We start from the raw sequence: 23694 nt of genomic DNA, 5'->3' as shown, positions 1-23694 counted from the left end.
AGTTTAGGTCAAACGAACTTAAAGATAAAAAAAATATATACACTATGTAAATGAAATGTAATCGATCTAAGATGACGCTTTGCTCATTTAGGTTTATATCGTTTTGTACTGGAGCTTTGAGGTTAACGATTACGCTGCCTGTTTAGTATCATGTAAGCTGCATGGCTTGGGTACATTTCAACTTTTGGTTGCTCTAGTTTCATGTACAGTACAATGACTTTTTTTTTGGTAGGATTTAAAAAAAAAAAAAAAACAAGAAGTGGAGTATTAATCTTCGTTCCTAAAATGTGCGCACTTTAAAAACCACTGGACTATGTATGAAAGTAAAAAAAAAACTTCTAAGATGCATTTTATCCTTCCGGATAATAATACTATAAGGATTGGTATTGATGATGATGATGATGATGATGATGATGATGATGATGATGGTGTCAATAATGATAATGATAATAACAATAATATAAATCATAATAAAATGAACTGACTGTTCTGCTTATTGTCTGGTGTTTGGAAGCACTCGTATCTATCTATCTATTTATTTATTTATTTGTTTGTTTATTTAATGTTATCTGTATTATTTGGACCTTCTATCAATCAGATAGCTCAAAGTAAGCAACACCTTTATACTCTGTATGTGCAAAAGTATGTGCACCCCTGACCATCTCACCCGTATGTGCTTGTTGAACATCTGATTCCAGATTTATTTCCTCTCTGCTATTTTAATGCTCTCCACTCCTCTGGGAAGATGTTCTACTGTCTAGATGTTGGAGCTTGACTGTGGGGATTAAAGTTCTTTCGGCTCCGAGAGAATCGGACGCTGATGTCGTAAGATTGAGGAGGTTTGAGGTTTAGTCAGTGTTTCAGATCCTCCCGAAGGTGTTTAAAAAATGGCTAGTGAGAAAATTTACACGAAAAAAACTTCAACTAAAAAGCAAACATTAAAAAATAAAGCTATTATTTATTAAAAAAATATATTTTTTTTATTTAATGCTACATGAAAAACTAAGTAGAAGTGAGAAAGACAGGGCAAACGACTACAGAGAGTTAAGACAGTCAGAGTTCCAGATCGTCCCTAAGGTGTTGAGTCAGAGGTACGGTTGAGTCAGAATCAGGGCTCTCGAAATTCTTCCACTCTAACCTGACCATGACATGTCTTTATATGAAAAATGAATGATTTTCTTTTTAGTGAACATAATTTGGAATACACTCATTTACATTCTTTGAACTGAGACTAAAACTGGAGAACCCAGAGGAAACCCCTGAAGCACAGATGCCCCTTTTCCACCCAGGCAGTTTGAGTGCAGGTTCGGAGCCTAATTTAGAACCAGTTCTTTCTGTTTCGACAGCCAAAGCACCGGCTCTGAACCAGGAAAAGTGGTTCTTAAGTAGAACCAAAATGTTGCTGGTCTAGACTTAAGAACCGCTTGCGTTAGCGCCTTGGGCGGGGCTGTGGGCGGGGCTACTGTTAGCGCATTTGATAATGTACCTTAAGTATACTAATGTTTAATACACTTTTACTTTACCGCGATATGATCAGTTATCAGCACACATGATAGTAGGTAGCTACATGCTAAGGCTAACTTTTTTTCTGTGTTAATGATAAAATAACGTTATGTACTTTATCAATTACAACCTCCGTTTATACAGATTACATAGAGCTGCACGTAGACGTTTTATTCGCCGCGTTTGGATGCCAATGTGGGTTCACAAAGCCCTGAGCTTTAACAGTAAAGCAACATCCGCCATTGTTTTTGTGTTTGTGTTTGCCGCTGCTGCGCTAAAGTTGCTGGGACACGTGACACGTATACAGTGACGTCAGACTCGGCTCTGTGACGGCTCTCTAACCGATGGAAAGGCAAACCGGTTCTTAGAAGGTTCGCCAGTGGAACCGACTTTGAACCAGCACCAGCGCTAGCTCTGAACCAGCACCCGGGTCTTTCTGGTGGAAAAGGGACAAGAGAGAACATGCAAAATCCAAATAGAGAACATGGAGATATACATGCATCTGAATTGTTTTTGCACCCTTTTTTCTTGGACCCTCTGTCTGTCTGGACTGAATTCCTATTCATCACTAAAACAATGTTAAATAGTCATGAGATTTTTGTGAATTTCAAGAGTTTGGTCTTGGCCTGGTTATTTTTTTGCAAATTGTCAAAAGACACTGAAATACTGAGGCAGTGTGTGGGTTGGGATTTATTCCTCCAACTCATGTCAAATCCTGGCAGGAAGTAGGCGAGGGTGCCGCAAACATCCGAGACGAACCTCGATGTGACAAGCAGGAAAATCCTTCTGGAAAGACAGTGTGATATTTCATGCAGATGAGTCAGACATGTCGGTATAAGGAAAGCCCTGTGATATCATTTCCTCAGGATCAGGATGACAGGTTTTTGTCTCAGTTGGATGCTGGACATGGTTCCCATCCACCTGTTTTTGTGTTGATGTTATATAGAGGATAAAGGGGGATGGGGGATGAATAGAAATGTGGATGCTTGTGTGTGTTCGCGTGTGTGTGTGGTCATGATTTATACATTTATCCATGTCTGAGTTAATGAAATGTGAGGGTTAGACTTAATGAAGTTGATTAGCCTTCTCAAAGACATGTATCTCAGATCAGTAAAGATTTTCTTCAGGGAGAAAATAAAAAAGTAATCAGATCAAATTCTTGTATGCATTTGAAAAGCAGATCTACTGTATCAGCACAGAAATACTTTCATTAGATATTTTACTAAAGTATCAGGAGGAAAAATGAGTAACGCTGCATCTGATACTAAAACCATCAGCTCTTCATAGTGCACCATAAATCATTTGGACCTGGATGCGTGTGTGACTAGTTTTTAAAAACTCGAGTGTGCATTATCGTCACGAGAACACCTGAGTTTTCCTGCACACGAGACGAAATAGATACGAGTCACCACAATCCTCCACATGCTAATATGCAACTTTAGCAGTTCCTTTCTGCATCTTCGCAAGCAATGAACATGTCAGCAGCATTATTACTGCTATAGTTTGCAGCAAATATTGTGTGAGATCATCGCTGATGTCAAAAAAGGCTACACGAATAAGCAAAAGGCTAAGAATATTACTGGAAGAAATGTCTCTGTGTAAAAATATCTAGTAAAAAAAAAAGACTCCATGGTAACTTGTAAATGAAGCTAAAGAATGATTAGAGAATAAAATTGGAAGAGGAAGGAAAGTGTAAAGACTGGGAAAGGAGCTAAAACTTAAAGCTTAAAATGCTAAGGAAAAGGAAAACAAGAAAACTAATGGGGGAAAAAAAACAAAAACTAAAAAGCTGACAGGGGAAATAAAGCTAAAAATCTAAGAAGAAAAACTGAAGCAAGAAGCTAAGACAGGAAAATGCTATTATAAAAAAACACTGATAAATAAATGCTAAGGACAACATAAGGACAAGAAACCTAGAGATATAAAGCTAAAACAAGAAGGCTATAGCGAATCCTAAATCAAAATGCTATAGCAGAATGACTAGCGGGGGGAAAAAAGCTGAGGCAAAAATTACTAAATAGAAAAGCTAAAGGAAAAATCTTAAAGGTTAAATAACTTTTAGGAAAAAGCTAACAAGAAAAAGCTGAAACATGAAGGCTAAGACAAAAGCTAAAGTAAATTCCAATGTAAGGAAGAAAATCTGAAGCGAGAAGGCTAGGGCAAAAGTGAACATCTAAAAGAGAACTAAGTATTGGGAATAGAAGCTAAAACAAAAATCAATGAAAAGTAGATAAATAAATAGCTAAGGCAAAAAAAAAAAGGCTAACGCATTTTCCCCTTTGGCGTCTGGTTAGGTGTGTGTTATTTTGGGGGAGGGGAATATTGATATTGCTAGAAATATGTGTGTGTGTGTGTGTGTGTGTGTGTGTGTGTGTGTGTGTGTGTGTGTGTGTGTGTGTGTGAGAGAGAGAGAGAGAGAGAGAGAGAGAGAGAGAGAGAGAGAGAGAGAGAGAGAGATGACCCACATCACTCTCACAGCATCGTATTCCTTTCTGCAGTCTCATAAAAAACAAAAAAAAACCTGTCGCAGCTCCAAGGATACTGCAGCATAAAGTTTTGCATGTCTACTTGTTCTTTGTGTGTGTGTGTGTGTGTGTGTGTGTGTGTGTGTGTGTGTGTGTGTGTGTGTGTGTGTGTGTGTGTGTGTGTGTGTGTGTGGTTGTGAGTATAGCTGCAATACATTCAGCTTTATATTAAAAAAAAAATGCCACCTGAAGGTGAAGAAAATTAGGTCACTCCAGCTGAGCTCTACTCCACTAGCAGACTCTCCCAAGGACACAGAAAGATCTAGAATGTTTCACTGTGTACATCAGCATCAGATTTATCAAACATCTGAAAAACATCTGGCTGCTATTTACATCGTGTTTCTTCATGTAAACGTTTTGGATCACACAAACACAGTATGGCTTGATAAAATCGAACACTGACAAACATCTACAAAACTCCTTAGTGCCAGAAAACTCACCTCGATCTCAATCTGGAGGTTTTGAGAATCCGAGTAAACCTGATACCAAACATTAAACCATTAGATCACTATAAAAGTATATATATTCTACAATCAGTATATTATTATTATTCAGACAAACAGACATAGTCAGCTAATTACAGATTAGCTAAGCTAACCGCTATTAACCTTAATGGGAAAATAGCAAATAGAAACAGCATAAATCTAATTAACACAAGCCAGACAAGAAGTACAGTATGTTGTGAATATGATAATATAAGTATGTTGTGAATATGCTAATCATAAATGTGATGCTAGCTTGTTTGGTTAGCTGCATAATACCAGATAGCTTCATGTCACCTAAGCTAACTAATTAGTTGGCCCGTGTTAGCTTACTATTCTACTGTGTAATAAAATTCAGTATGATCTGGATAGCATTGTGTCAAACTAAAAAAGCAAACAAGGTAGGGACTTGACAGAAAATAAATCAATTCACATAATTAGTTTAGCTAACAACAATGCTAGCTATAATGTTATTTAGGTACTTTTTGAATGATGATGGAGTCTTCACACAGATAAATGTAGACAAGGTGCTATCCTTTACTAGCATTATGCGATGATAATGCTAATGACTCCGAACACTTCTACTGTTTTCAGTCATTCCCAGAACACTGTACTGCAGTTCTACTATCAAATTGGTTCAATGAAACGTTTTATTATTATTAGCATTATTAGCATTTGCTAAATGATGGAATATACACTACAGTCCTTGTTCGAACCGTACGAAGACAAGCGCACACAGAAACCAGCTGTGTTTACATCTATCCAGTTTATACAGCCACGTCAACGATGACATCACATCCTGACAGTACATGAGAAGGGATGGAATTAGCATAACTAGCATTCGCCCTCCTCCCTCAGCACACAAACAGGGAGGAGGGCAAGAAGGGGCACTTTTGTGAGGCTTTACACGTATAGCAGCAGGAAGAACACACACAGACACGCACACTTAAAGTAACAGTCTGAAATGGAGAGAACGATGGAGAGAAGAGAATGACAGGATGAAGAAAGTCAAGTAGTGCAGTAAGGGTAAAAGTTTAAGGGCATAAGTCTTGCACAAGAGGCTACAGCGATCATCCAAGGACCAAAGTCAGCGTCTGGGATCAGCATCTAGGACAAAAGTCTAAAGCAAACGTCCAAGTGCGAAGGGCCTGGGTAAATGGCTAAAGGAAAAAGTTTGGGATAAATCTTAAGCCGAAACAACAGATACGGCACGAAACAATGGCTAGGGGTAATTTAAGTAAAAATCTAGGATAAATGCCCTTGGGCAAAAGCCTAGGGCACAAATTCAGGTCAAAAATGCAGGAGCAAACATTGAAAAATCTGGAAGATTCAGGGTTAAACTATATGGATTAGGCTTGGCCAAAAGTGTAGTGTAAAATCTAGGGCAAATGCAGAAGGGCATAAAGCTATGTGAAGGGCTAAAAATCTATTAATAACCAACTGGTAACAAAAGATCAGGGTAAAAGTCTAAGTCAAAAGTCTGAAGTAAGAGTCAAGGGCAAAATTGTGAAGAAAACGTCCAGAGCTTAGGGCAGATTTGAAGGCACCTCCTCCTCCTCCAGTGGGGCTAAAAGATCAAGGGAGCACCCACAAATCCCTCTGTGTGGCTTATGATGTCTTCTTCACTTTCCTGGTTGTAGCACTGTAAATAAAATACAAACAGGTTTCACACACAATAATAATAATAATAATAATAATAATAATAATAATAATAATAATAATAATAATAAGTTTGAACATACTGTACATTTACCAAGCAACACATACACACCTAATAAAGATAAAGTCCTTAATAATGCACCACATTGTAACAGCACTTTAAAAGCAGATGGTTTGTCATGCCTAATTAGCACTAATTAGTGTAAAAAGACTGATTAGCAGCATGAGCTGGTCATGTGTCATCATTTTCCCTTTTACCCACTGAAACATCTTAGAGATGATTACACATATTTTAAGCTGAAGCAAGCTGCTGCAAAACATAAGCATTTGCCAAGATGATTGCAGATGAAGAGTGGCATAAAATACTGTGACACAAACATGAATATAACAGTGCCAAGCATAGATGATTTTTGGCCAACTACTGTGCTCATAATCATTGGTTATTAGTCAACTACCAAAATGTTCCAACATAAATTCTAATAACCGTGGAAATAACTTTAAAAAGGGCAAAAATAACACTAATAACTGCACCAATATTTTCTAAAAATGCCAACATTTACCACCAACAATGCCAGCATTTATCAACAACACTACCATTTTACCACCAACATTGCCAGCATTTATTAACACAACTGACATTTACCACCAACATTGCCAGCATTTATTAACAACACTACCAACATTTACCACCAACAATGCCAGCATTTATCAACAACACTACCGACATTTACCACCAACAATGCCAGCAATTATTAACACTACCAACATTTACCACCAACAAAGCCAGCATTTATTAACACTACAGACATTTACCATCAATAATGGCAGCAATTATTAACACTACCAACATTTACCACCAACAATGGCAGCATTTATTAACAACACTGCCGACATTTACCGCCAAAAATGCCAGCATTTATCAACAACAATACCAACATTTACCACCAACAATGCCAGCAATTATTAACACTACCAACATTTACCACCAACAATGGCAGCATTTATCAACAGCACTGCTGACATTTACCACCAACAATGCCAGCATTTATCAACAACACTAAGAAACATTAACCACCAACAATGCCAGCATTTACCAACACAACCGACATCTACCACCAACGATGCCAGAATTTATCAACAACACTGCCGACATTTACCACCAACAATGGCAGCATTTATTAACACTACCAACATTAACCACCAACAATGCCAGCATTTATTACTACCGACATTTACCACCAACAATGCCAGCATTTATTAACACAACCGACATTTACCACCAACAATGCCAGAATTTATCAACAACACTACCGACATTTACCACCAACAATGCCAGCCAGCATTTATCAATAACACTGCCGACATTTACCACCAGCATTGCAGGCATTTATTATCACTACCAACATTTACCAACAATGCCAACATTTACCACCAACACTGCAAAAATTTACCACCAACACTACCAACATTCACAAAATGCAGTGCCAACATTAACCAGCAACAGTATCAAAGCCTTTTAAAACACTATCACGGTCAACTGACGTCATAATTAACCGAGTACATCCAAGAACACTCATCAAGATTTTAATCCGCTGAATAAACAGCCTGGAGGTTTAATGCATTAACAAAAGACAATGTGGATGAAATAGTGAGGAAGCGATGCAGCAGAGCAATTATCATGCTTACTATGTAAAAGTGCCCCTGTGCCTTGTGGGACGAGGGTATTAAGGAGTGGCAGAGTGTATCTGATGTGTGTAGATCAGACAAAGTGGTATGAGTACTGGAAACACCATCAAGAATCCAAGCAGAAACGACTGACTTGTAATCCTTAACACAACATTGCCTACATTTCACAATAATATGATTTTTTTTTTCTTCTCATATTTCCTTTGGGATTGTTTATAACATTCTTATGCTTAAGACATAACTGTGTATTATGATTAAAGGTCTTCACGAGCACACATTTAGATTGTACCGTTTTAAATATTTAAATTAACCAGCTGTGTAGGACATACTGTATATGTGAAGAACATGATTTTGTCTACTAGCGGTGTTGACATATTTTTCCAGAAATAAATAAATCATACATATATTAATCAGAAATAATTACACTTTGTGACCGGGTAACACATCTATACACATTTAAATAGATAAAATATTCATACAGTTCTAATTATTGATAATTATGAATGATTGGTAATGAAATATTTTCCATCTTTTCTGCTGTAATGTAGCTAAGGAACAGTGAAGGGAACTAAGTCTGTTTTTGTCAGCTGCAGCCACACGGGGGCGCCACAGATCGAGTCGTGACGGTCAGTGATCACTAATTACAGCAAAGTCAGATCAAGGTGAGCTGAGAGGGAAGAAACAAAGCTGGTAGAGCCTGAACACAGTCAGTAAAAGGTGAGTTCACCGGATCGTCCTGCGCGTTCTGATGTTTAATAATCACCTAAAACCTTATCGTTGTGTTTTCTTTTTCTTTTAGAAATCTTAGAGGCAGGATTTTGACTCTACGATTTTCAGACGTATGACAAATCTTGCACGTCGTGTGTGCTTGAAAGTTCCTGCTGATTCAAATCTGACAGCTCTTGACTAAATTACTTAGATGTTGCAGTGACATGGATTATACAGCATGCATTTAACATTCACAACACTTATCTTATCATTTTAAGGTCCAATGACTTACATTGAAGTAAGTGATCACTTGTGTTTATATTGCACAAGTGAAATATTTCCCTGGGGGATTTTAAACTCTGGGGAAACAGAATCGTGGGTTGTGTAGTTTGAGGTTTCACACTGCTTACACTTTACCCCAGGGTTAACAATTAAACCAGAGTAGCTTCGTAATCTGACGTTTCACGCTGTACATTTCTAAACCCTGGTGCATGATGTTCTTATTTGCATATTCCAACAACCATGATAAGCTTAACATAGCACACGACCGCTTTAAATAACGGTTTGTCTCGTGCTTTCTTTCACAGCGGTGAGGAAATATGTTGCAGTGTGACTTTTGTTCAGTGTGTCACGTAGTTGAGCAGTTGTTTATTAATATCTAGCTATTTATCTGTATTTTTCATTATTCATTATTATTCATTATTTCTTCTTCTTCTTATTATTATTATTCATTCATTAATTTTCTACCGCTTATCCGAACGTCTCGGGTCACGGGGAGCCTGTGCCTATCTCAGGCGTCATCGGGCATCGAGGCAGGATACACCCTGGACGGAGTGCCAACCCATCGCAGGGCACACACACACACACACTCACACACTCGCACACTACGGACAATTTTCCAGAGATGCCAATCAACCTACCATGCATGTCTTTGGACCGGGGGAGGAAACCGGAGTACCCGGAGGAAACAGCCTTATTGCCATGATCCTGGTTTCACAGTAACTCAAGTGTGTCATCATCAGGTTTAAGCATGTGACAAAGCACGAACACTAACACACAAACAGCCTGGACTAATACACACTGAACACTAACACACAAACAGCCTGGACTAATACACACTGAACACTAACACACAAACAGCCTGGACTAATACACACTGAACACTAACACACAAACAGCCTGGACTAATACACACTGAACACTAACACACAAACAGCCTGGACTAATACACACTGAACACTAACACACAAACAGCCTGGACTAATACACACTGAACACTAACACACAAACAGCCTGGACTAATACACACTGAACACTAACACACAAACAGCCTGGACTAATACACACTGAACACTAACACACAAACAGCCTGGACTAATACACACTGAACACTAACACACAAACAGCCTGGACTAATACACACTGAACACTAACACACAGTAAGTTTGATTCTCCTTCTGCAATGGAACTGAATCGACTCTGAATCAGTCACACGGCCTCCCTGTGACTCAGGACCCGAGTGTGATGACTGTGCTTTTACCTGCATAAACTACCACACATTAACCCTCCTGCACTACCACACACTAACCCTCCTGCACTACCACACACTAAAACACCTGCACTACCACACACTAAACACCTGCACTACCACACACTAACCCTCCTGCACTACCACACACTAAAACACCTGCACTACCACACACTAAACACCTGCACTACCGCACACTAACCCTCCTGCACTACCACACACTAAAACACCTGCACTACCACACACTAAACACCTGCACTACCGCACACTAAAACACCTGCACTACCACACACTAATACACCTGCACTACCGCACACTAAAACACCTGCACTACCACACACTAAACACCTGCACTACCACACACTAAAACACCTGCACTACCACACACTAAAACACCTGCACTACCACACACTAATACACCTGCACTACCACACACTAACCCTCCTGCACTACCACACACTAAAACACCTGCACTACCACACACTAAAACACCTGCACTACCACACACTAACCCTCCTGCACTACCACACACAAAAACACCTGCACTACCACACACTAAAACACCTGCACTACCACACACTAAAACACCTGCACTACCGCACACTAAACACCTGCACTACCACACACTAACCCTCCTGCACTACCACACACTAAACACCTGCACTACCACACACTAACCCTCCTGCACTACCACACACTAAAACACCTGCACTACCACACACTAACCCTCCTGCACTACCACACACAAAAACACCTGCACTACCACACACTAAAACACCTGCACTACCGCACACTAAACACCTGCACTACCACACACTAACCCTCCTGCACTACCACACACTAAAACACCTGCACTACCACACACTAAAACACCTGCACTACCACACACTAACCCTCCTGGACTACCACAAACAAAAACACCTGCACTACCACACACTAAAACACCTGCACTACCACACACTAAAACACCTGCACAACCACATACTAAAACACCTGCACTACCACACACTAAAACACCTGCACTACCACACACTAAAACACCTGCACTACCACACACTAAACACCTGCACTACAACACACTAAAACACCTGCACTACCACACACACTAAAACACCTGCACTACCACACACCAAAACACCTGCACTACCACACACTAAACACCTGCACAACCACATACTAAAACACCTGCACTACCACATACAATAACCCTCCTACACTACCACACACACTAAAACACCTGCACTACCACACACTAAAACACCTGCATAACCACACACAAACACCTGCACTACCCCACACACTAAACACCTGCACAACCACATACTAAAACACCTGCACTACCACATACAATAACCCTCCTACACTACCACACACACTAAAACACCTGCACTACCACACACTAAAACGCCTGCACAACCACACACAAAGACACCTGCAATACCACATAGTAACCCTCCTGCAATACCACAAACAAACACACCTGCACAACCAAACACTATAACACACACACTACCACACACTCACTAACCCTCCTGCAATACCACAAACACACCTGCACAACCACACACAAACACACCTGCACAACCACACACAAACACACCTGCACAACCAAACACTATAACACACACACTACCACACACTCACTAACCCTCCTGCAATACCACAAACACACCTGCACAACCACACACAACCACACACAAACACACCTGCACTACCACACACAAAGACACCTGCACTACCACACACAAAGACACCTGCACAACCACACACAAACACACCTGCACAACCACACACAAACACCCCTGCACAACCACATACTAACCCTCCAGCACTACCACACACAAACACACCTGCACAACCAAACACTATAAAACACGCACTACCACACACATTTACCCTCCTGCTCTACCACATACTAGCCCTCCTGCACTACCGCACACACACTATCCCCCCAGCATTAACACACACTAACACACCTCCACTACTACACACACTAAAACAGCTGCACTACAGGTATCACACACTAAAACACATGCACAACCACACACAAGCACCCCTGCACTACCACATACTTACCCTCCTGCACTACCATACACATTAAAACACCTGCACTACCACACACACTAAAACACCTACACTTCCACATACTTACTCTCCTGCACTGCCACACACACTTACCCTCTTGCACTACCACCTCCTAACCCTCCTGCACTACCACACACACTAACCCTCCTGCACTACCACACACACTAACCCTCCTGCACTACCACACACACTAACCCTCCTGCACTACCACACACTAACCCTCCTGCACTACCACACACACTAACCCTCCTGCACTACCACACACACTAACCCTCCTGCACTACCACACACTAACCCTCCTGCACTACCACACACACTAACCCTCCTGCACTACCACACATACTAACCCTCCTGCACTACCACACACACTAACCCTCCTGCACTACCACACATACTAACCCTCCTGCACTACCACACACACTAACCCTCCTGCACTACCACACACACTAACCCTCCTGCACTACCACACACACTAACCCTCCTGCACTACCACACACACTAACCCTCCTGCACTACCACACATACTAACCCTCCTGCACTACCACACACACTAACCCTCCTGCACTACCACACACTAACCCTCCTGCACTACCACACACTAACCCTCCTGCACTACCACACACTAACCCTCCTGCACTACCACACACACTAACCCTCCTGCACTACCACACACACTAACCCTCCTGCACTACCACACACTAACCCTTCTGCACTACCACACACTAACCCTCCTGCACTACCACACATACTAACCCTCCTGCACTACCACACATACACACTAACCCTTCTGCACTACCACACATACACACTAACCCTTCTGCACTACCACACATACACAATAACCCTCCTGCACTACCACACATACACACTAACCCTCCTGCACTACCACACATACACACTAACCCTCCTGCAATACCACACACACTAAAACACCTCCACTACTACACACACTAACTCACCTGCATTACCACACACATTTGCACACCCGCAGTACTACACACACTAACACACCTGCAGTACTACACACACTACCACACCTGCAGTACTACACACACTACCACACCTGCAGTACTACACACGCTACCACACCTGCAGTACTACACACACTACCACACCTGCAGTACTACACACACTACCACACCTGCAGTACTACACACACTACCACACCTGCAGTACTACACACACTAACACACCTGCAGTACTACACACACTACCACACCTGCAGTACTACACACACTACCACACCTGCAGTACTACACACACTACCACACCTGCAGTACTACACACACTAACACACCTGCAGTACTACACACACTACCACACCTGCAGTACTACACACACTACCACACCTGCAGTACTACACACACTAACACACCTGCAGTACTACACACACTACCACACCTGCAGTACTACACACACTACCACACCTGCAGTACTACACACACTAACACACCTGCAGTACTACACACGCTACCACACCTGCTGTACTACACACACTAACACACCTGCAGTACTACACACACTACCACACCTGCTGTACTACACACACTAACACACCTGCAGTACTACACACACTACCACACCTGCTGTACTACACACACTACCACACCTGCAGTACTACACACACTACCACACCTGCAGTACTACACACTAGAAGAAACCTTTGTTTTTGGTACAAATGCATTATACATCACAGCACAGTGAAATTCTTGCATCTTTACGGTCAGAGTGCAGGGTCAGCCATGATGCAGCCCCCCTAGAGCACAGCTAACACACACACACACTAACACACCTGCACTAACACACCTACACAAACTCACACACTACTTACACCCCTGCGCTAACACACATTAACACACACTGCTAAAACACACTTAACACACCCAAACACCTGCACTAACACACAGGCGCTAAAACACACCTGCACTAACACACACACTCAAACACACTTACACGGCTGCACTAACACACCTGCAACTAACACAAACTAAAACACACATCCACACCTCCGCGAGCACACGAGCACAAACACACACAGACACACTTGCACTAACAAACAATAAAACACACAAACACACTAACACAAACACACGCTAACGCACTAGCCCTCAGATGTTTTTATTACCAAAATTTCCTTCCAAAGAACACTTTAGAGTCCATTTGGTGTTAACTTATAAGTCTTCTGTTTCTTTTCTTGTTATTTGGTTTAATCCGATTTCATTCCGATGAAAAGAAATGTAGAAATATAACTAAACATCACATAGAACAACATAAAGACATTAGCCTCAGTTTCACAGAAAGCCACTGCACTATATACAATATATATATATCAAAGTGAAGTGACATACGGCTAAGAATTCTGACCCATACTCAGAATTCGTTCTCTGCATTTGACCCATCCAAAGTGCACACACACAGCAGTGAACACACACACACCATGAACACACACACACACACACAATGTGAACACACACCCGGAGCAGTGGCAGCCATTTATGCTGCGGCGCCCAGGGAGCAGTTGGGGGGTTCGGTGCCTTGCTCAGTCATGGCCGGCCCGAGACTCGAACCCACAACCTTAGGATTACGAGTCAGACTCTCTAACCATTAGGCCACGACGATATATATGTTGTGGAGATCTGACCATCACAAACACATAAATAATAAGCTCCACTTTTCAGGGAAGGCTTTAGACTACATGGCTTGTGGGGATTTTGGCTGAGGTCAGGGTTTATTGAAGGGAAAATATAACACTACAGCACACAAAATTGTCGTTCTGTACAATGACATGCTTCCAACATTGTGGCAACAGTTTGGAGGAGATCCATATGTGTGCTGCGAGGGTCAGGTGTCCACATGTATAACTAAGCGATGTCATTATTATTATATGTCACTAAACATTCTTATTATCGGTTTTGGGATTTATATGACTGTGCTTTGTTATTTTTGTGCTCTGTTTTTGTCTTATTTTGAAATACGCCGGCAACGTTTATTCAATTTTTAGTTTTCTCTTAAATTAAGAATTGTAAATAAATAAATAAATAAATAAATAAATAAATAAATAAATAAGAGGGATGAGGCATGAATGTTAAATGGATAAATGAATGAATGAATGATGAATGAACAGACAGACAGAGATAGATAGATAGATAGATAGATAGATAGATAGATAGATAGATAGATAGATAGATAGATAGATAGATAGATAGATAGATAGTTAGATAGATCGATAGATAGACAGATGGCATAAATGCACAATCAAGCAAATCAACAATTAAATAAACAAGAAAATTAATATATTAATTAATTTAGTTGAGAATGGGTGAATATGCAAGCAAGCAAACAAATAAGAAGAAAGAAAGAAAGAAAGAAAGAAAGAAAGAAAGAAAGAAAGAAAGAAAGAAAGAAAGAAAGAAAGACTCAGATAAGAAGGTAACTGAAGTTATTAGGAACTAAAAGCTGTATTTTTAGCCAAAGAAGTGAGTCAAGTCCATGACTGGATGATGAGATTTAACTGCAGCTCCACCCTCACTCAAACAGGGACGCGTCATTTGACAAAAATGAGTAACCTCGTCCACCCACCTGTGTGTTCACACTCCATGGGGTGAGAAGAGTGTGTCAGCATCCATTCATAACTCCGCTCTACCTTCGCTTCATGTAGTGGCTTGTCTTTCCCACAGTAAGACGTCCTCGCTCACATCCCGGAGTGTGTGGACGCCTGTTGCGTGTTTGTTTACTCCATTGTGCATCCTGGCTTGTTTATTCATTCATGGCACAGCCATCTGGAGTCTCGCCCTTGAAACTGATCAGGATGCCATGGCAACAGCAGCAGGTTACTGGGGAAACCGGCGTCACTATGGAGACCTCAGGATTCCAGGAGCGTGCAGGATGCTGCTCTATACCTCCCTCTCTATCCTTTATCCCTTTCCCTTGTCCTTTGACACTCGAAATATTTAAGCGTGCGTGCCTGCGTGTGTGTGTGTGTGTGTGTGTGTGTGTGTGTGTGTGTGTGTGTGTGCGCACGCACATGTATAACAGTGTTCATTATTACTCTGATATGAAATACTGATGACACAAGACAGAAAAATAACCAAAATTATTCGAATCCATTATTCTAATGAAACTTTAGGATTACGAAGATAAATTCTAGACTGAATCTCTCTCTCTCTCTCTCTCTCTCTCTCTCTCTCTGTTGAGTGTTTAGCAGAAAAACTGATTAAAACTGCAAGTACACTAGCTTATATCACTTCTGCTTAATACTAATCATTAAGTGAAGGTAATTAGCGTTTGTCATTTAGAGACTCCTATTGAGTTAACACTGAGAGCACACAGTACGATGGATGAACGGATGGACACATGTGGGCTCTGATGTTTCTCCTCACCTGTCAAGCGTAAAATGGAGGTCACAGTCATGTCTAACCTTCACACATGGCTCAAAGAGGATGATTATTCTCATGACAGTCTGTTAAATAGTTATTAAAATAATTCTTAAACGTCTGTAAAGATCTTTTTGATTTGGATGCAGTTCTGGTTGTTCTGAGATGGGAAGTTGGGCTGGGTGAAGGCTCCTTCTTCGATCACCATGTACTCGGATCGGCTGAGAGAGGACGAGGACGAGCAGCGCGTCTTCTTCAAATCCTCGGACGAGGACGAGAGCGGCTGGCAGCTTGTGATGTGGAGGTATTGTGCCTGCTCCTCTCCTTCCGTCTCTCGGTGGTAGAAGTAGTTGAAGTTTGAGACAATGACCGGGACAGGAAGAGCGATGGTCAAGACGCCTGCGATGGCACACAACGACCCGACGATTTTGCCACCGATAGTCACAGGGTGCATGTCTCCGTATCCCACTGTGGTCATGGTCACTACAGCCCACCAGAAGGCATCCGGGATGCTGTTGAAGCCTGAGTCTGGGTCGTCGGCTTCAGCGAAATAGACGGCACTGGAGAACAGGATGACTCCAATGAAGAGAAAGAAGATGAGCAAGCCTAGTTCCCGCATGCTGGCCTTGAGGGTCTGTCCCAGAATCTGAAGGCCCTTGGAGTGGCGTGAAAGTTTGAAGATCCTGAAGACGCGCACCAATCTGATCACTCGGAGAATGGCTAAACTCATGGCCTGCTGACCGTTTCCTTGGCGTTCCGCTAGCTCCGTCCCTAACGTGATGAAGTAAGGAATGATTGCCACAATGTCAATGATGTTCATGATGTTCTTGGAGAAAGTAGCTTTGCTCGGGCACGCAAAGAATCTCACCAGGAGCTCAAACGAGAACCAGATGATGCAAAGCGTCTCCACGACAAAGAAAGGGTCCGAGAAAGGGCTCGAAAATGCCGTAGAGGTGGAGTTCGACATAATGCCGGTGACCGCTGGCTCTCTGTCATCATCCTCTCTGAACTCAGGGAGCGTTTCCAAACAGAAGATAACGATGGAGATCAAAATCACGAGCACGGAGACGATGGCAATGGCACGCGCCGGACCTGAACTTTCAGGATATTCAAACAGGAGCCAAACCTGCCTCTGAAACTCCCGTGACGGTAAAGGACGCTCTTCTTCTTTAATAAATCCTTCATCCTCACGGAATTTCTCCATGGCTTCTTCGCCCAGCTCGTAAAAGCGGATCTCCTCGGAGAAAATGTCAATGGGAACGTTCACGGGTCTCCGGATGCGCCCACCGGATTGATAGTAATACAGGATGGCGTCAAAACTCGGTCGGTTACGGTCGAAAAAGTACTCGTTCCTGAGAGGATCGAAGTAACGCATCCGCTTTTTCGGGTCGCCGAGTAAAGTTTGTGGAAACTGCGAGAGGGTCTTGAGCTGCGTCTCAAAGCGCAGACCGGAGATGTTGATCACCACCCGTTCGCGGCACTCGTGCTGGGGCTCGTAGCGCTCGAGCGCAGGCTCCTCCACGTTGCTCTCGCCGCACGCTACCACCGTCATGGTGTCCTCGCGCTCCGTGTCGGTGTAGCCGCGGTTCACCTGAGTGCCGTCGCCCCGGTGTTTGGAGGAGGAAGGCGGAGGAGAGCGGAGGAGACTCAGGTGGTCATCCATACACACGCGAGCGCGCGCTCGGGATGAGGAGAGGAGAGGAGAAGAGACGAGACTCCTTCTCTCTTTCTCTCTCTCTCTCTCTCTCCCTCTCTCTCTCTCCTCTGTCTCCTTCTTTCTTCCCTCCTTTCCCGTCTTTACGCTTCTTTTTTTCCTCTCCGTGCCTTTATATCACATTCGACTCGCCTCCATCCGCCCTTTCGCACCTCATGAGCCCAGGTTCCGTCCAATCAGAAAGCAGACAGACGTCAAACGCATTAGTCTGCGTGCCTTGATGGTCTGTTATGAATCGTTTTACTGATTTGATTCACTTCATTGATTCGAATCTATACAACAAACCTGTTGAGCCGAACTGAGTTTTGACTGATTGGATTCCTCTTGTTGCATTTGATTACAACAGAAATATTGCACATAGTAATACACTACATTTTTCATGGAGTCCAACTCCATTCCCTGATTTTTAAAGATGCTTGTCTACTTCACCTTCTTCCCTTGTCACCTTCTTCCCTTTTCACCTTCTTCCCTTGTCACCTTCTTCCCTTGTCACCTTCTTCCCTTTTCACCTTCTTCCCTTGTCACCTTCTTCCCTTGTCACCTTCTTCCCTTGTCACCTTCTTCCCTTTTCACCTTCTTCCCTTGTCACCTTCTTCCCTTGTCACCTTCTTCCCTTTTCACCTTCTTCCCTTTTCACCTTCTTCCCTTGTCACCTTCTTCCCTTGTCACCTTCTTCCCTTCCACTTTTCTGAATGCAGTACTTTAAGACATAGTATGATAAAGTATGATATAATATGATATAGTATGATATTGTAATATATAGTATGATATAGTAGGATATAGTAGGATATAGTAAGATATAGTAAGATATAGTAGGATATAATATGATATAGTATGATATAGTAGGATATAGTAGGATATAGTAAGATATAGTAAGATATAGTAAGATATAGTAGGATATAATATGATATAGTAAGATATAGTAGGATATAGTAAGATATAGTAAGATATAATATGATATAGTAAGATATAGTAAGATATAATATGATATAGTAAGATTAAGTATTATATTATAGGTTATAGTAAGATATAGTAGGATATAGTATGATATAATATGATATCGTAAGATATAATTTGATATAGTAAGATATAGTAAGATATAGTATGATATAATATGATATAATAAGATATAGTATGATATAATATGATATATTAAGATATAGTAAGATATAGGATGTTAAATGGTTTAACAGGGATAAGCCTCCCAGTCTGTCAAAGATAAAAACATCAATACAATTATATCAATATATTAAACATATTTTTTTCACATTTACAATTGAGTATAAATGACATCACTTCCTTCTAATCCTGACTGTAGATTCATGCAGATTCATTGATCCATTTAGTTTCATTTCCCAGAAATAATGTAAGAGCTCGATCATTTTAAATACCAACAATCGCTCAGAATGGCTGTTTAATGGCTGCTTGCTCACTCCACCTTGTCCTTGATTTAGTCTCCTTACCTGGACACCGTCATTATAACGGAGTCTGAGTCTGTCTGACGATTGGAACAAACCGATTCCACCTTTTTTATTTTCAGTACAATAACAGTAATGACAGGTGTTCTCCTTGTACCTGAGCTGACACACGAAAGCTTCTGTTAAGAGATTACGGAGAACATTTGCGACCTATATTCAAGCAGAAAATCTGTGTCATGCCACATTAGTAATGGAAGAAGATCGATTTTTTTCATATCTTCATTATATAAATGTACACGTCTATCAGATGAGTACATTTCTTTTAGATCAGAAGTAACTGAAAATGTGATCGAGTTGTCTTCAGGATCACATCATATAACGTTCGTATAAGCATCTTATGCAAATGGCAGGTTTTTTTTATCACATTTTTATTTTGTTAACCTAATTTTACTTTAAAGGGATGATTAATAGGATCCATAAAGTTAAAAATGGGCAATAGGATTGTTGCAGTCTGAGATCAATACAAATGCCTTAAGGAAATAATTTATTTATTTTATTTTAAATGTTTTAAATGTGCTATCTGAAAATATATCCTTTTTAATAATAATAATAATAATAATAATAATAATAATAATAATAATAATAATAATAATAATAATAATAATAATAATGTTTCAGGGGGGCACGGCGACTTAGTGGTTAGCACGTTTGCCTCACACCTCCAGGGTTGGGGGTTCGATTCCCGCCTCCACCTTGTGTGTGTGGAGTTCGCATGTTCTCCCCATGCCTCGGGGGTTTCCTCTGGGTACTCCGGTTTCCTCCCCCGATCCAAAGACATGCATGGTAGGTTGATTGGCATCTCTGGAAAATTGTCTGTAGTGTGTGTGTGTGAGTGAATGAGAGTGTGTGTGTGTGTGTGTGTGTGTGTGTGTGTGTGTGTGTGTGTGTGTGTGTGTGTGTGTGTGTGTGTGTGCCCTGTGATGGGTTGGCACTCCGTCCAGGGTGTATCCTGCCTCGATGCCCGATGACGCCTGAGATAGGCACAGGCTCCCCGTGACCCGAGAAGTTCGGATAAGCGGCAGAAAATGAATGAATGAATGAATGAATAATGTTTCAGCCAAAGAGTTCAAATCATTACACAGGACTCAGATGTAAAAGTGAAGGAGGTGGACAGACAGCTGCCAGTGACACACACTCTGTACACACACTCAGCACACTCAGTACACTCTCTCATTCTGAGGAGCAGCAGCAGACACCAACTCATTTACATAGCCAAACCAATAGTATAATCTTTCACTCTTTCACTAACGCTGTGTTAAGACTGGGTGCAGATTATGCTGCTCAGCTTCATAAGCAATTTCAGAGAAACAACAGTGCTATTTATGAGCAAACTTGCATGGACAAGCCTTTACAAATAGCAAGCGTTCAAGGATAATAGTCAATAAATATGCCACATGGACTTTAAACCAGTTAAATCAAAAGTGACATAAAAAAGACCACACCTCCTTCATTTTGATTGACACATACAAAGGACACACCTCAGTCATTTGGACTAACACAAAAAATGACCACACCTAGTTCATTTTGATTGACACATACAAAGGCCACACCTCCATTATTTTGATTGACACATACAAAGGCCACACCTCCGTCATTTCGACTAACACAAAAAAATGTCCATACCTCCTTATTTTGATTGACACATACAAAGGCCAAACCTCCTTCGTTTGGACTGACATATACAAAGGACACACCTCCATCATTTTGATTGACACATACAAAGGACACACCTCAGTCATTTGGACTAACACAAAAAATGACCACACCTAGTTCATTTTGATTGACACATACAAAAGCCACACCTCCATTATTTTGATTGACACAAACAAAGGCCACACCTCCTTCATTTGAACTAACACAAAAATGACCACACCTAGTTCATTTTGATTGACACATGCAAAAGGCCACACCTCCATTATTTGGACTGACTGGTACAGAAACCACGTCATTGCCAACTTCACAGCTCTGTTCTTTGTGTTCAGCTTCACATAAAAACCATACACAAGGACATTTTACCTGGAATGCAAAGGACAAAGTGTATCTGAACATTTCATTCTAGATTCTTTTATTATATGACAGGAAACTGACATTTCTTTATCTCTGAATAGAGCGGAGCGGTTTCCAGTCGGGCCGCCAGGGACACGTGTCTCTGTAAAAGCCCTTACCGTGGCTGTTCCTCACATAAAATATTGCTTCAGTTTAACCATGGAATGAAACTTTAAAAGCGTTAATGTTTGTAAATCTTTAAAAAAAAAAAAGTGATGTGACATACGGCTAAGTACGGTGACCCATACTCAGAATTCGTTCTCTGCATTTAACCCATCTAAAGTGCACACACACACACACACACACACAGTTGGGGGGTTCGGTGCCTTGCTCAACGGCACCTCAGTCATGGCCGGCCCGAGACCCGAACCCACAACCTTAGGGTTACAAGTCAGACTCTCTAACCATTAGGCCACGACCTGCCCCTTTAATAAAAATATTTATTAAAATTTTGAATGGAAATGATCTATTTGAAGGAAATAAGAGGAAAATGTCATTTAATCTTATAAAACCGGTCTACTCCTCGTGTTGTAAACCTAAAGAACTTCATTTGCCGTCATCATGATATCCTTTGATGCTCAGAGCTGACTTCCAAACCGGAAAAGGGGGAAAAATGTCTGATTCCTGAGTGAAAAATCCATTCAGAAAACTGCGCTGGTCCGACAAACTAAACAAAAATCAAATGTGTAGCCAATGAGCAGAAAGGGGCGGGGCTTGTCAATATGTGCGGAGAGAGTGTTCAGTGCGCATGTGTGACATTAGCAGAAAGCGGTTTTAACATTGACATGGAGGATAAAAACAAAGAAAGAAAGTGAAGAAAGACTTACGATAAGGACAAGAAGTAGGACGTGTTAATATAGGATCAGCTTTCCAGCGCTGGAGAGAACTGAAGGAGCAGGAAGTCGGCCACATATTCACAGGTTGGAGTTTCCCGAGTCAATAACTCCTGAGCTAAACGCTGTTACTACACAAATAACACCTCTTTTCTATCGTAGTAATGTAGAGACGCAGCTACAACCGCGTTTTGTGTAGTAACAGCGTTTAGCTCAGGAGTTATTGACTCGGGAAACTCCGACCTGTGAATATGTGGCCGACTTTACTTAAGACGCCGAGGCGCTTTTTTCCTTCTCGATAGGTGAGTAACGTTGGTTTTGCTTTGTTACACAGAACTAATATATGCCTTTGTCCTTTACATGATTATGCTTGTGTGTCATTTTTGCTTGTTTGTTTATCTACAATCGTATTGTTTTTCCCTTCAGCTATGATAAAGACACGTTTCTTATCATTAGTTGCCTGGGTTACGTATGTATGTGTGGGCAGAGCTATCGATACAGGGGTGGGACCCATTTGTGTTAGGGGCGTGTTTATTTTGGTGATTTCAAATGTCAACATTGGCTTTCAAACATCAGAGACAAAAAATAATTAGCATTTTTAACAGGGGTGTTTAGACTTTGTCAATCCACTATATCAGTTTTAGGGGTAATGTTATGTTAGGGTTATAGTTTGGGGATAGAGATTGGACTCAGGTTGTGTGTTTAAGAAACAAAGTTTAAGTTATTTATGGTGTATAATGTTTAGGTGTCAGGATGACGCCTGGACTTTTTACTTGTACCATGTGTTTTTGTTTACGTTTTTTTGTGTTATGTTTTATGTACTAAATCATGTTTTTAGCCGTTTGGGTCTGAATTTTATCCACGAAGACCCCCGTTTTGTGACAGAAGGATTCCACCACTCACAGACCCAGCGGGATAGCCCCTAGCCTGGCACCAAATAATTAGGGGAGTATCTTTTTGTATAACTCTTTCTGCTCTTGTATAACCTGACCTACCCTTTCCCTGGACTTTTGGTTTTATTATTTTTTATTTTTCACTCTGCATCTGTTCCGGTGGCGGATGCCGCTTCACTTC

General features: G+C 41.3%; 1 protein-coding gene across 1 annotated transcript; it reads right to left on the bottom strand.

Moving 5' to 3' along the window:
* Positions 1-4674: 4674 nt before the first annotated feature.
* Positions 4675-18444, bottom strand: LOC125140008 (potassium voltage-gated channel subfamily A member 3). Its single transcript, XM_047806763.1, has 2 exons — positions 15756-18444; positions 4675-6152 (listed from the first exon to the last, which is right to left on the bottom strand). Exon 1 carries the CDS (start codon positions 18210-18212, stop codon positions 16662-16664), a length of 1551 nt encoding a protein of 516 aa, XP_047662719.1. The 5' UTR covers positions 18213-18444; the 3' UTR covers positions 4675-6152; positions 15756-16661.
* Positions 18445-23694: the final 5250 nt, after the last annotated feature.

The sequence above is a fragment of the Tachysurus fulvidraco genome, chromosome 23, assembly GCF_022655615.1.
Source record: "Tachysurus fulvidraco isolate hzauxx_2018 chromosome 23, HZAU_PFXX_2.0, whole genome shotgun sequence".
Taxonomy (NCBI): Eukaryota; Metazoa; Chordata; class Actinopteri; order Siluriformes; family Bagridae; genus Tachysurus; species Tachysurus fulvidraco.
The sequence above is the reverse complement of the archived record's forward strand: the minus strand, read 5'-3'. Positions and strand labels throughout refer to the sequence as shown.

What these genes read in the sequence shown, in the direction of transcription:
- LOC125140008 (XM_047806763.1), bottom strand. Translation starts at nt 18,212, where the DNA reads ATGGATGACCACCTGAGTCTCCTCCGCTCTCCTCCGCCTTCCTCCTCC.